Below are 15568 nucleotides of genomic sequence, written 5' to 3' on the forward strand. Positions count from 1 at the left end.
TATTCCTGCAGTGTAGGGGACAGACAGATGCACTAGTACTAGGGAATTCATGAAAGAGGGTATCTAATATCCAACTACATGATGCGATGCAAGATCTTCTCCTCTCATTCGTATATATCTACTATTCAGAGAAACTATTTTCTTCCACAAACTTTTTTCTTCTTTGCATTAATTAGTCCAACCTGTACTTTGAAGGAATCTTTCTTAATGTTTGAACAAGTGAACTAGTCTAAATGACTCTGATATTCTTTTGTAGGTTTGAACAAGTCTACCAAGGCATATTAGGTGAAATGAGAAGTCTATCATTGTCATGCCGTAGAAAATTTCGCAAATTATTGTGACACTTGGAAAATGCAAACCCATTTGGATAAGGAATACATAGTTTCAACCGAAGAAAAAATTCTTAAGTTGCCCTGTTCTCCATCTCTTTTTTTTTTTTTTTTTTTTTTTTTGCTTAAACGGGTTCTTCATACAGTGCGTGTACGAATACATCCAATAAAATCAAAATACACTATCTCGCGGAGTGCCAGTGGCAGCTCCCCCTCCCCTGATCAAAGGGTGTACTTTGAGTGGTGGGCCGCATTGGCAGCCACCCAGTCGGCCGCTCCATTGGCTTATCTGAATACATGCTTGGCCTGGAAGGCCCCTCCATCTCTCATCATCATCCCTATGTTCCGGATCAAGGGATGGTCCATGCTCTCACCCCTCGACCCCTCCTGAATCCACTCGATAACCGTTGTGAGTGTAATTATTCATTTGCATGTTAACATCATGAAGGAAAACAGACGCCATGTGTGGATGGATGGGATTGTAGGCCAACAAGATATAAGCCTTGCCATGGTTGTGACCCAGTAAATTATTAGCATGTTTCAGGCCCCAAGCAAATTAAGGGTTCGACTTCATGTCCCAGCTGATCAACTCGAAGACTAGACCAAGTTTGGATCGTGTGTTCAAGTAGTGAGAAAAATATGAAGGCTAATGCCTCGGATTGGGCAATGGTAGCAGCATCAGATTTTGGAAGGATACCTGGATTGGTCCCACCCTACTAGCTCACCTTTTTAGTGACCTCTTCAGAGCTGTGAAAGCCAATGCCTTCATGACATCTCAATGGAACCGAGGTCCCTTAGCTGGAAAATTAAGCTCTAAGGCCCCCTCAATCAGCATCAAACCATGCAATTAGAGAATTTGTTGGATCTTCTCCCTTATGTTCGACCATCTAGACTTGCTAATTCTCATGTTGGGAGGCTCAACCCGAGTTGCTCCTTTTTAGTAGATTCATACTGCAAATTCATAAGCAAAGGTGGTTTGATCTTCCCTTACTACAAGGTCACTTGGAAAGCGGTGGTGCCGGAGACGATGAAGGTATTTATGTGGCTTGCCTTAAAGAACAAGCTTTACACAGGGGAGGTGCTTGCAAAGAAAGGTTGGTCGATAAGTGTGGGTTGTCCACTCTGTGGAGATAACATCGAAACTGTTTGATCACATCTTTTTCTTTGATGCTCCTTCGTTAGAAGTATTTGGGAAACTCTAGAGACATACTTGCACTTATGTGGATGGCCAACCAACCTGCTATCTTTGGACTTCTTGGAGGTGTAAGGGAATACGTTGGTTCTGAAAAGATCATGGAAGGGCACCGAATGCTTTGGAATTTTTCGTCTCTCTGTCTCTTCATCATAGCCCCTAACTCCCTATCGTGTTTTGTGCCCGGTTAGTTGACTACGTTGTATATTTCCTTTCTCTTTTCTCTCCTTGTAAATACTTCATTAGAATGAATAAATCGGGTGGGAAGTTCCTTACTTCCTCCTTAACCTATCAAAAAAAAAAGAAAGAAAAAGAAAGTAGTATTCCACTTTATTTTATTTAACATTTTCTTAAAAAAATCAGAAATGAGCAAAGGATCTAATTCATCCAAAGCAATCATGTTGGAACTAAAACAAAACCAACTGCAACAACCCAACACCTCACCCAAAATAGCTAGTCAGAAGGTATTATTTAGATTTCTTGATCCTATATAAGTACTCAAGATCTACCTAGTAAATAATCTATATGGGACTAAACGTACATCCGTACGGATTCTCACATATTTCTCCTGTTTAAGCTCTGACATACTTGTCAAGCTAAGGGTTCTAATCCATTCAAATCTAATTACAAGCACTACGATTGGCCCGTGGTCAACCTCAATGGATCTGTGCTGCAGTCCACATAGGTTATGGGCCGGATCCACTCTGATACCATTGGTAACAACCTAGGACCTCATCCAAAATGGCTAGCCGAAAGATGTTATTTGGGTTTCTTGATCCTCTATAGTACGTAAGATCTATCTAGCGAATAATTGATGTTGGACTAAACACACGCCCACACGGATCCTCACACCAACAAAAGTACCATGAAGAAGTCTTGGATGGAGGAAGGTTAGCCCTACTCTCTATTCTTCATATGCTTCCCTTATAGGCAAGATCCCGTATTCTGAATCTATCTATTGGTGTCATTTCATTGGATTTGATCCCCCTGTTTTTAAAGATCAAATAGATTTTCTTTATCCTATGTTCCAAGGGGTACAAATGGCAACAAAGTTATCATCGATCTCCCTCTTGATCGTTCTTATCCATAAAAGCATTCATCTCTCATAACTGATCAATCGGCATACAGTCGTCTCAGAGCACACTGAATCACTATCTTCTTCTAGCGTGGGCTAAAATTTTGATTCTCTTCAAACCAATTAACTTGTGCACAATGATAAGCACATTTCAATCCCTCAAGGCATTAGGCTAGTTATACTGCGAAAATTTATCACCAGGCGTTGGGCAGAGTCCTAGCATCTTAACTTTGCAGTGACAACCCTAAGGGCTCGTTTGGTTCGCGGGAAGAATTTTTTCTCCTAGGAATATGATTCTTATGAAACAGATTCCTACACTACAAAAGAAAGGATATCTCCCGACGCTTTTTTTGGTCTCTACCGACGCTTTTAAGCGTCGGTGCACTTCCAGCCCACGCTCCCCAAAGCGTGGGTCAGACGTCGGGCAGGTGGGCGTGGGTCCGGTTTAGGCCGACGCGTCAAAAAAGCGTCATCGCTCTATGCCGACGCTTTTAAGCGTCGTTCATCTTCCAGGAACCCGACGCTTAAAAGCGTCGGCGTACTACGACCAACACTTCACACGGTAGTTACTGTTCGACTATGCCAACGCTTAAAAGCGTCGGCTTATGCTCCTAGACCGATGCTATAAAGCGTCGGTAAAGGCGTGAAAGATTGCTTGGTATTTCCGACGTTAGATAGCGTCGGCAATAGCATTTTTTTTAAAAAAAATAAAATTTGTAAAAGCAATTTTTAATACTCTGTATACATTAATTCCTAACAAAACACATACACTAAATCACATAGATAACAAAATACACATCACAAACAAGAACTTTTCATTCAAAATATTCATATTATCATATTTGATTACATTGTACTTCAAAAACATTCTAAAAACATCCATCTTAAATTCCTAAGTACACAATCTACGATGTATCAAGAGTCGACGGCATCATCATCTCTACGAGTAGATGAAGTATCAGCAACCTACAAGAAAAAAAATACTTTAGAAACTAAAAATACGAAAGTCATCACGCTCATACAAGAATACATTATAATTATATAAAATATTCAAATATATTTAGTTATGTACCAGAGGAGCAAATCTCCGCAAAAAAGATGAAATATGGTCAAGCTGATCCTGCAAAGATTGTATCTTCAACTCTTGGCTCTGCTTCAACTCTGCCATATCAGTCATATGACTTTGCCTCATCTCCTCTATCCTTGTCTCATATGACTGCTTTATCTGTGCCATCTCTGTCTTCAAACTACAAACCTCTGCAGTGCTAGTACCTTGTCTGGCATCTTGAGTATATCGGCTCACTGCAGACAGCTGAGTGGGGGTAACTCCGATACCGTAACCCCTCACGCGACCATAACGTTCTGGGCCCATCAATTCGGCATAGACCTGAGCCTCGACGCGACTGGCCACGTCGGATGATGATGACTCCCCGACGCACTCTGAAATAAGATTTGTAGCTCTTTTCTATATCTCTCTCAAAAAAATAAACAGTCACATTAATAATTTAAAAGAAGTAAAATTAATAAAAAAATTATGATCAAATAAAAAATGAATACATACAACTATATCTCTCGACTCGTCCCGGACAAAGCTGCCATCTCGGTGAGTGTGGGTCATCCTATAAAACTCTACCTCATCAGGCTCCCTTCCATGCTCTACTATCTACACATACGGAAACTATATTGGCAAACTATATATCATGATACGTGCTATATGTTAGTAGAGTTTCAAATAGTTTCAAAAGAACTTACGAATTCATTTCTACGTCTCGCATAACTCTTCGAGCCTGAAGTATGAGGAACTGCTTGAGATGCTCGTGCAGCTCTATCAATATTAGAATATGTCTGCCAAAATAAAAGCACACAGTATAATATGATTCAATGTATATATTTGCAATCTATATTAATAATAAAGATAATAGAAGATATTGAAACAATATACGTGACCTGTCCTCTTTCAGAAAACCAGTAGTGAACAAGCTCCCTCCACTGCTGAAGGTATACATCAGGAGGAGTCACACGAGCAACCTCCTCCTCTGTCATACCCTCGCGCTTGAAGTCCGTCTTCAATTTTGCTTTATATTCTTTCCATTTGCGGTTGAGGGACTTTAGCACCCAATCATGGCTCTCTGGAGGGAGTACAAACTTACCCTACAACAACGTACAGAATGTTATAATAATATTAAACCTCTAAAATAAAATTATGGTACTAAGCAAATTAACATACAGAAGGTGTCGAATTAAAAAGAATAAATTCAACTCATTACCTGTATAAGTCTAAGAAGCTCAACCTTATACGAAGGAAGCATGTCATTCCACTTCGTATAGTTGAGCGGACACAGCTGACCCTTGCGTGCAACCGATCCTAAAAAGCTTGATAGAAGACTTCCAGCTCTATTGATGGGCTGCCCCAATTCGTTGCATCGGATGATGATCTTCTCACCCGGAGGAAGCTTCCACACATCCTTTGCTTGAGTGGGTCCCCGTCTCGTCCTCACCATTCCTTGTCCATCTATTATAATTAAATAAAATATGTCTTAAAAAGTTGAAGACAAATATGAACATAAAATATGAACTTTAAATCGAATTACCCTGGATTCGGAGCTCATCCTCCGGGCAATCAGCAGGAGGCTCGCGCTGAGATCCTAACTCGTGCTGCTGATGCTCACATGGCTGCTGGGACTGTAGGGACTGATCAGAAGTAGATCCCACCTGAGAATGCTGGAACTCCACATCTCTAAATCGTCTCCCTCGGGGCATATTGTTACCTGGTATGCATAAAAAAGAATCAATATTTGGTTAAATGATAAATTTATACTAAATAAAGTTCCATTGCCATGGAGGCATCATCATCTTGCTAGAAATTTTAATGCTTTCATGGTCGTAAACATATTACTGCATGGTTGTAAGACTTGAAAAGAATGACATCAACTTTTGGTTGTTAGACTTTAGGAGGGTAAAGGGTGTGACTTCATCCTTTAATTATGTGTTCCAAAAATCTTGAATAGGGCTGCTACCTTCGTGGCTCTCTTGTACAAACAAAGGTAATGGAGACTCTCATGAATGACGTCACTAAAGATATTACCTCCTATGAAAGTTCTAGTCCTCATCAGCATATTTCCCACAATCTGTGAGGAGTACCAAGCTGCAAAGGAGATATGCCAGCTATATAATTGCTAAAATATGGACAACTAAAGTAAGTGTTAGTGACATGAGTCTACTGCAAACTCAAATTGGACACGACATGCTACATTATAGATGTTCTTTTTGCTCTGAAAGAGACCACCAAGCTCAATTAATTGACACCACAGTTGGAGAGCATACAGAAATGATATCTGTATTCAAGATGAAGGATATATGTAAATGCAAGTGGGCAGCACATACTATGCTATTTTAGATTTCCGGAAAGAGAGAAAGGGGCATTTTAGCTAGCCTAGTTAACTACTTTACCTGGATTAGTCCAAGGTACTAGCATTATACATGTATGTCAAATACTATCAATTGTTCCATGGAACGAATCTTGATTTTGTAAAATAAAGAGAGAACACATCTCAGACTTGTCCCAACAAAATGCATAAGAATCCAAAAGCTTCTTACATACTGTTGCTGCTTCTATCCCAATAGACATCAATATCTTGAAAGCATACCATGCATAAGAAAATCTAGGGACATAGCTATAACACATAGACGACATCTAGATATGGTCCATGTGGATTTAAATTCTAACAGATCACTTATATGTATAATGCATACATCATTTTGTGTTAATTGTGGCCTTCCCTAGACCCTGGTATAGTTAACTGTAGATGTTTCCATAGATTTAGACATGACCTATCTCCTAATTAGTGGAGAATTGCATTAGCACTTCCAGCACTATTATCAACTCAAAAATTGATATACATCCACAAATTTGTCCAAAGCATGGTTGTTTAGTCAGATCCTATCTTACAAATTCAGGTTATTTGACAATGCATGCTAGCAAACAAAAACTCAGCATCCAGCCAGCATAAAAGACAAGTTTAATCCAATTCGCTATTTGAAAGTTTTAGTCCAATCTCTATTAGCTTATCATTTAAACATAATGAGCATTTACATGTTTAACTGCCCATATCCAATTAGGTAGGCTTTGGCTACCTACCAGATATATCAGTCACAGTGCTCAAGTCAACATTCACATTATCATATAGAGTACGAGATGCATACACACGAAATGAATCTTATAAGGTAATAAACATTTCAAATCTCAAAGTATTGGAAGAAATAATTTTTACCACTTGACCATCGGCAAAATGAATTTAGGTTCATTAAGAGGACTGGCAGAAGCATAAAAACATCCTCAAGCAAAAGGATGAGCTTTGTTTAATGGAAGCATTTATTGTATTCAAGTAAGCAATGAAGATGCACTTCTTCCCATTCGCAACCTTAAATACTTTCTGTCCATATGACCTAATAATGCTCCTTTGTGCTAATATGAACAGTAAAGCTTTTATGCTAGTATGAATAGTAACAATGCTGTTAATGGTGAAAAATATTGACATGTTAACAAATATGTACAAGGATGAGATTTAACTTATCCAATTGTGGTCAACAACCACAAAAATGCACTCAACACCTTCTGTATAAAATATAGCATAGCCCTCGATTTGCTGTCGTAGTTACCACTGTGTGACAAAATAAAAATGCCGATGCACATAAATACCACAAATTGCAAAAGCATTAATGTTAATCATACTAAGTTTCATAACAAAAGCAACTTAATAGTCCTCTCTGGAAAAGAAAATCAGGGCCAGTTGCCACATATACTGCAAAAGGTGGAATAAAAAATACAACAAAAAAAAAATTATATGACCCCACTGGAGCAGAATCTAGTACAAACTACAGCATTAAGAGTACTAAAATTGTCACTTCATAGCTACACAGGAAGATCCTCTAAATTCAACAAAGAGCTCTGCAAGCACTTAGCTAACATATGTTTCCTTCTCCCATATATTATTATTTTTCTGTAGAGATTATGAGGACCAAGACATGCACTGAGAACAGATATGCTTGAAACCATTCTATTATCAACTAACATATATATTGCAAGATAGGTATAGTCAAATTGCACTGAGAACAGATATGCTTAAAACCATTCTAATATGGATGTCCAATCCTTTCTCAAATAACAAAATTTAAATCCAACAGAAAGAACAATACAAGAGCATAATGCATTACCTCGTTGCTTCAGGCCGGTCGGTCGACGCAGGTCTCCGGACAGGAGGAATACCACTCGATCGAGTCTTGAGGCCTGCTCGGACGGCGCCGGAGAGGAGGGAGGAGGAGGAGATCCTCGGGCGGAGGCGAAGCTAGAGAATCAGTTAAAAAAGGAAAAAATACCCACGAAAGCACGAACAAGAGGAGGTGGAGAAGGAGTAGAACAAGCGAGAAGGAGGGAGAGGAGGGAGGAGAAGAAAACTACCTAGGGCGGAGCGGGTTAGGGTCGGTCAGTCGACGCCGGAGAGGAGGGAGGAGGAGAGGAGGTAGGAGTCGGACGATCCGCACCGGAGAAGAGGAAGATGGGGGCTAAGGCAGCGCCGGAGAGGAGGAAGACGAAGGCCGCTGGGTTCGGTGGCTTCAGCGCCGGAGAGGAGGAGAAAGAGGGGGCTCGGGAGTAGCTAGGGCAAGCATGCGGGCTCGGGGTCGGCCGCCTGGTTTTAAGGGGCCTTCGGCGACGCTTATAAGCGTCGTTTTAGCGTTTCGATTAACCACGCTTATACGCGTCGTGTTAGGCCAACAACAACGACGCTTTAAAGCGTCGTTTGGCCTCAGTCTACGACGACGCTTTTAAGCGTCGTCTAATCCTTCAAATTGCCGACGCTCACTAAAAGCGTCGGCAAAATTTAGCGCGGAGAAGAATTTACCGACGCTTTTTCCTAGCGTCGGCATTTAAGCGTCGGCGTTTCCCCCTTTTACTGTAGTGCTAGAAAGAGGATGCCTGGAAAAGTACTTTTGGCATGTTTGGTTGACCATAGAAAAGTGAGATTTTCAGAGTGCTTATGTTTGGTTGACCATCCGCTTTCCTGAAAAAGTTATGTGTAATTCCTATTATACCCTTAATAAAAATTAGATCTTTAATACCTCTTTAATGTTGAAGGGCCTTTTGCAAAAAAATAAAAATGGAGTGATTTCTGGTTTATGAAAAATAACTTTTCCATATTTCTTATGGTAAAGACCTTCTCATGAAATATGGAAATCATATTCCCATAAGAATACAACTTTTCCATCTCTCTTCTTTGAAAACTTCAACCAAACAAGAGGCATCTCATTACTTTTCCGTTGACTATACTTTTCCCTCTTCTTGTTCCGCGAACCAAACGAGCCCAAAAGTTTTCGAGTCTTGTCGTGAAAAACATCTCTACCCACCTTGCCAATTCCCGACAACGCATCCATTGCATGCATTCAATTCTTTCAATGTGCATGTCGTTGTTGGAAAGAATTTCGTCTCCAACAGGTCCACTCTAAATGACAGTCCGAAAACAAATGGCTTCTTAGCTTAGCACAACTCAAACTAAACAGAGTCTTCTTCCTCGTTTCCATTGAAAGGGAAAAAACTTTTCATCACCACCTAATGTTATGCATCACAAACATCGACACGTTTCATGCTGAGAAAGGAACAGCAGCAACCAATCCAATTTGTGTCAAAGTTCGGCTTGGTTCAAGCCAACTAACATTTGTATTCCATGTCCTCGTTAAAGGCATTTGAAGAGAGAACAAGAGGCATCCTTTCTTTCTCCTCTTCGTATGCTTCAATAATAGAGATTCCATCAGAAAAACTTTTATACTTTGCGGAGTCATTGTCTTGCTTTTTCTTGGCCGGCCAACGTATTTGAATCAATTGTCTCTCCAAAGCAAATTCCCTTCGCCTTACATAATCCCAAGCACGCACCGACCTCTTTCTTCTCATTTAGACCCTTTGGGGATATGACAGAGACAGGAGAGCAAAGAAGAGAACTCTTTAAAGATAACCTTCTTGTGTCTTACGAAAAAGAAGGGAGCCTTCTTATCATATACGTCATCCTATACACTGTGAAGAGATTCCCACCTTTGGCTCTCCAATATTCCAATCCTCCAACTATATATAGACTCCCAGTTAAGTCTCTAGTCGCAAAGTTATAAACAACTAAACTTCTTCAGTTCGGTAGTCCATTGGTGACTCCTGCCATTCTCTGGCTTACCACATGATTCCAGAGCTAGAGGTAAGCTTCATCCAGTCCAAACCATTTTGATGCAACTAAATGGTAAGGGAAATGGATAAGCTTATGCACTAAGATATTGGTGTCCTTACTCTTGTTTGTATTCCTCTTGACTGCAGAATGCTCGAGTAACTGAGTTACAGGTCCGAATGGACTGCCATGGCTGCGCGAAGAGAATCAGGAAGGCAACGCGCGGCGTCGACGGTAAGAGAAATTCACTTCAACCCAAGTTGTAGAGAATGAAACTATGAGTTAATCAACAAATCTCATCATGTACTAAAACTTCAACAGTAGTGTCTTTTCGAGTTGGAGTTTCTACTAAAAGCTTCGTATCTTGTAAACCTGCACACTTTGAAGGTCATCTTTTTGTCACCATATGGTCAATATGGGGGCCATTTGAAGTTGAAAACTTGAATTTTTTTTAAAAAAAAAAATTATATGCTTCTCTCCATCACATATCTAATTCAAATACATCCCTTCTCTTGATGTTGCTTGTTCCTTGGATACAACTTCTGACGATTGTTCGGGCGTGATTTCTTCAGGTGTCTATGATGTCTACGTCGACTTCGATCAGCAGAAATTGACCGTAATTGGAAGGGCTGATATCGAAAAAATAGTCAAGGCCATTAGGAGGACAAGGAGGAAAGCTACCGTATGTTCCCAAAAGGAACCAAGCGAGCCAAATGGTTCGGAACCACCACCATCAACAGAACAACCAGCACCAGAAGCTGCCGCCAACCAACCTCCAAATGAAGCTCCACCACCATCAGAGCCTCCCAAAGACACACCACCCCAGGAAAGCCCAAGCCCTGAAGAGAAGCCATCCTCTGAAGCCAAGGAAGTTGACCCATCCAAAGCCAAGGATGCCGAGGAGATCCACATGATCCATCTCTATCCGCATGGCTATGTCTATAAAGCACACTGGAATCAATACCCTTTAAGTGATCAACATGCAGTCCCTTACTTCATTGGTCATGGCTATAACAGCTACCAGTTGCCTTACTATGGGCAAGAAGCCTATGGCAGGGACTACTATCACAGGCGAGGAGGTGGAGTTGATGCCAACGAGATTACCTCCATGTTTGATGATGAGAATCCAACTGCATGTACAATAGTATAGGAAAATAGAGGTAATGTACACAATAGGATGCTTTCTTTAGCCTTGAAGAGTAGTAGGAAGTGGAAAGCTAGTGATGATAGAGAGTAGAACTAGGATTGTGAGAATGAAGCGAAGAGAATTAGATACTGAGCTTGGTCGGGGAAAACGTAATTTTGCCTGGTGGATAGGACTAGGCTACTAGTTTATTGCTTAACTTGTCATTTGTTGTAATTGTTTTTGGCTACAAAGCAAGCACTCTTCAAAGAAAAAAATAATTTGTGGCTTGAGCAAGGAGCATCCACAAGTTTTGATCATATCATATGTAACAAAGTTTGGAACATGAAAAAAAATTCCATAACAAACGTAGCTCAATCTCGCATGGCAACGCAACGGCAGACACATCAATGGCCATTACATGAATCAACCCGAAGTTGCAATTGGGACCAAATTCGATCCTAACATGTAAATAAGCAAATCCAAATAATTAAAGACTTTTCAACTCAAATTAACTTACCAAGAAGAGGAGGACCTCAATTTCTAATTGAAACGTAGAACATAAGATAAATAGTTTCAGATTAAACGCTGCTTTTCTTGGGAGACAATAGAATGCAAGCATAAAAAATATCAAATTGATGTGAATGAGACATCTTATTCAATATTATGTTATCAAAAGAAATTTGTTCGATCGGCCTCTATTTTCTTTTCAGATCTTTATCTACTTATGCATTAATAGGACAAGACTTTAATATATAAGCTACCAATCCAGAAATAATATGTACTTTATCAGCTAGGTCATCGGTAAAGGCATTCAGCAGAAGTATTTATCAATCTATCTTAGGTGATTCATGTTAAATCAAATACGTAAGGGATAGGTGCAAGGCAGACAATTTCCAAACGGATTTCTCATTCGTATTGTGAGGATCCGTGCGGACATGTGTTTAGTCCCACATGTCCGCAAAAAATATCTTTCAGCCAGCTTTTTGGTTATTCGCCGAGAAAATTTTAAGTACTTATATAAGAACTAAGGGACTCAAAAAATATACCTTCCAAACCTTTCTCGATAAGGCCTAAATTGTTACACATATAGATAAAGATCATCAAGGTTTTAAGATCGATGCCAAATCTATTCAATATTCTCTAGCTACCCACCAGTGTTGGTTTTAAATAGAGATACCACTCATGAAGGTAAAAAATCTCTTTTTTCAATTCTTTACCCAGTTGGGCCTTCTTTTTTTTTTTTTTTTGCTAAAGTGGGTGGATCATATCTGACAAGTATGGATGCACCCAATAAAATCAAAAAACAAAATACTTCTGAGTGCCAGGGGCAACTTCCCATCTTCAGCCCACAGGGTACTATTGGAGTGACTGGCTACATAAACAGTCATCCAGTCCGCAGCCCCGTTAGCTTCACAGAAAACATCTTAGCCTGGAAGGCTCCTCCATCCCTCACCATTGCCCAGATATCTCAGAGTAATAGGTGGACACAACCATTACCCGTAGGGCTCCTCTAGATCCAACTGATGACCGTGGCCGAGTCCCCTTCCAGAACAATAGAATTGGCCCGTAACACACACCGAGCGTGACGAAAGCCCGCCCATGCAACCCTCAGCTCCGTACCCAGAACCGATATATCGAAAAGTTGATTGCTGCCTACAGCCACGACCCTAGTAGATGGGTCCCGAATAACAAAATCTGCGCCACCCCTCGAACCTCTGTCCAATAAAGATCCATCGAAGTTGAACTTGAGGAAACTCGGGGATGGGGGCTCCCAGGTGAAAAACACCGTACGAGCTACTACTGAAGCAAAATGGAAACCCCACATGTCCCAAGCTGTCAAAGTCCCTACGTCAGGTATGATGTGACTGAGCTCCGCCGCTTGCACACGAACACTTTCCACCACAAATCTCGGTGACGCAATGCACTCGCCAAAGGTTCGCGCATTCCTAGCCAGCCAAACCTGGTAGGACGTGCAAATCGCTCGAGTCGCCTCCTAGCGAAACAATGGAACTCCAAACATCGGCGCATGGCCTGCAAGAACTGGTCTCTCCAACCCCGAACCTCCCGCGGGATCTCTGCCAGTTGCCAAGTCGCCCTAACCCATGTGCACTGAAACAAGGCATGGTCCACTATCTCGTCCACACCACAGTCCCCACATATCGAAAAAATCCTCAATCCTCGTCCACTAAGTACTGCTCTTGTCGGAAGACGGTCCCAGACCACCTTCCAGAGGAACAGTGCTACCCTCGGGTGGAGTCCCAAGCGCCAGATCCAGACGCAGTCTGGCCCAGATCAGCGTCAATTTATCCATCATAGATAGAGACGTGGCCCGCCATCCCTCCAGCCTGCTCTAGATCCATTGAACCAGCCCGGAGCACTCAGATACCCGCAGTCTCCTACCTGAAATCAGTACACCCATGTAGTTTCAAGTCCCGTTCTGCTCTGGCAATTTGGACAAGAAAAATAAATTCTCTACACCCCTAATTTTTATTATCATATATGTATTATTATACTTTGTTTATTTATTTACTATTATTGTTGTTTTTTTTTTTGAAAGAGATGTACGAATTGTTGAATCAAGCATAATTATTAATTATAAAAAATCTCAATTTGTTTTCTTACAACAATTTATAGATGTCAGCAAAAGGAAAACAAGTAAAGAAAATAGAACTTTCCCGGTCTCCCCTAGAAAAAGTTTTCTTTAAGATTTGCACGAGGACCACCGTGGCGAGCCCCTCCTCTGTAAGAAATTAATTTAACATTATGGCTGATCGATGAAACTCTTAGATTTAAGACTCAAAACAACCAACACCACACTTGACCTCAACCAAAAAACCAAGAAAGGTAAGACCCAAAATGACGGACATCCGCCTTCTTTTATATCCGATCTGCTACATATCTCTTGTTTTATCTTCCGATGTGGGACTAAATCAATATTCTCTCAGGCTTCAAGTTGGATGGCTATGGTCCTACCGTAAACGTTGTGGTTTTGATCCACATCATAGATAATAATCCCTTCTTGAGGTTTTCTACGAGAAGAAAAATCCAGTCCCTGTGTGATTAATGCATGGTTGTGATTCAAAAATTAGTATTCTCAAGTAGCATTTATTGTGATTTGTTGCAAAACTTCATTATCATATTTGTTTCTTAGAAATAATAATCAACACTAGCAGCTAATGAGAAAGGTTAGCCATTATGTTTGTAATCCATATGTTTTGGTCTCCACATATGGCGTTACACGTTACATGTATATATAACATGAAATGTAGGCCAAGAACAGCCATAACAAAATTATAATGACTATTAGTTGAAATTACAGTACTAGATACAGAGGAGGTATTGTCATCAATTATGCTTTGTAAAGGTTTCAAACATGGTCCTTCCATGCTTTTAGGTAATTTATTAAAGAGAACAGCGAAAACATTCATTGGAAAGTTATCCGACGTAATACTTAATTCAGCAGAAATCAGTATGATTTCCATGAAAAGTATATAAAATTATCAATAATCTAAATTTGCATTAAAAGATATATTCTCTTTTTTACGGCATTAAATTCTGAATTTTCATGATTATCACCTTTTAATAGAGTAAGCACTGAGTAGCCCTCGTCCAATTTAGCAAGGCCAGATCTGCCCAAATTTGGTGTAGCACCAAGAAGGTGAGATTCTGACTTGGTTGAAATGGTCCTGCTAAGTTAAAAACAGTTTAAATCTACAAAAAAAAAGGAAAAAAATGTGACCTGTTATTATAAAGATGGAAACAAAGTAAATTTTCCATGCAAAATTTCCAAATAAAATTTCAACAAGTTTTGTTCCTTTAGTATGGCATGACATCATTTAGATTACGAAGTAATCATGAATCTGCAGTCACTTAGTCTACATAATCTTTTCTTTCTGGTTAACATAACAAAATATTTTAATCCCATCTGAAAATGTTTAAAATATAAACGTTTTGGCTCAAGAGAATGAACATACTTAAAAAGCAGGCCAACATGTTTAATCCAAGCAAAGTTGAACCTTCCCTATGGTTTTCATGAAAAGGTACCGGGTAGACAACATGTTATGAGATTTTAGGCAGTCTGGTCCATAGAGTAAAACTTCTGAAAAGTTGGCTTTTGAACCGAGAGGTATATGTTTCTCTTTTTTTTCTTTTTTTCTTTTTTTTTTTTTTGGTACAACGGTGTCTCACTACATTTGGCCATGAGTACGCTTAGAATAGTACAATATAGAATACGCTCTAGTGCCAGTGGCATGTGCTCCAAGACCCCCATAAGACAGTCCCAGAATGATGTGTTGCAAAGGGAGCGACCCAGTCTGCCGCACTGTTCGCCTCCCAAAGCATATGCAAAACTCGGAAAGAATCAAACTCCTCCAGAAAATGGAAAATATCACAGACTAAGGGGTGCAAATCTGTGCTGACATATCCACTCCAAATCCAGTCGATCACTGTAACCGAATCGCCCTCAAGAAAGACCCGCCGAGCACCCAGATACACTCTGGCATACACGAGGGTGATTCGATTACAGTAATCGATTGGATTCGAAGCGAGCATGCCAGGACAGATTTGCACCCCCTAGTCTGTGATATTTGCCATCTTGTGGAGGAGTTTGATTTCTTCGGTATTTTGCATGTACTTCGAGAGGCA

General features: G+C 40.3%; 1 protein-coding gene across 1 annotated transcript; it reads left to right on the forward strand.

Annotated features, from left to right (window-relative positions):
- Positions 1-9747: 9747 nt before the first annotated feature.
- On the forward strand, positions 9748-11241 carry LOC120108823 (heavy metal-associated isoprenylated plant protein 5-like). The gene is made up of 3 exons (XM_039122550.1): positions 9748-9831; positions 9948-10032; positions 10371-11241. Exons 1-3 carry the CDS (start codon positions 9814-9816, stop codon positions 10946-10948), a joined length of 681 nt encoding a protein of 226 aa, XP_038978478.1. The 5' UTR covers positions 9748-9813; the 3' UTR covers positions 10949-11241.
- Positions 11242-15568: the final 4327 nt, after the last annotated feature.

Source organism: Phoenix dactylifera, unplaced genomic scaffold, assembly GCF_009389715.1.
Source record: "Phoenix dactylifera cultivar Barhee BC4 unplaced genomic scaffold, palm_55x_up_171113_PBpolish2nd_filt_p 001570F, whole genome shotgun sequence".
Taxonomy (NCBI): domain Eukaryota; kingdom Viridiplantae; phylum Streptophyta; class Magnoliopsida; order Arecales; family Arecaceae; genus Phoenix; species Phoenix dactylifera.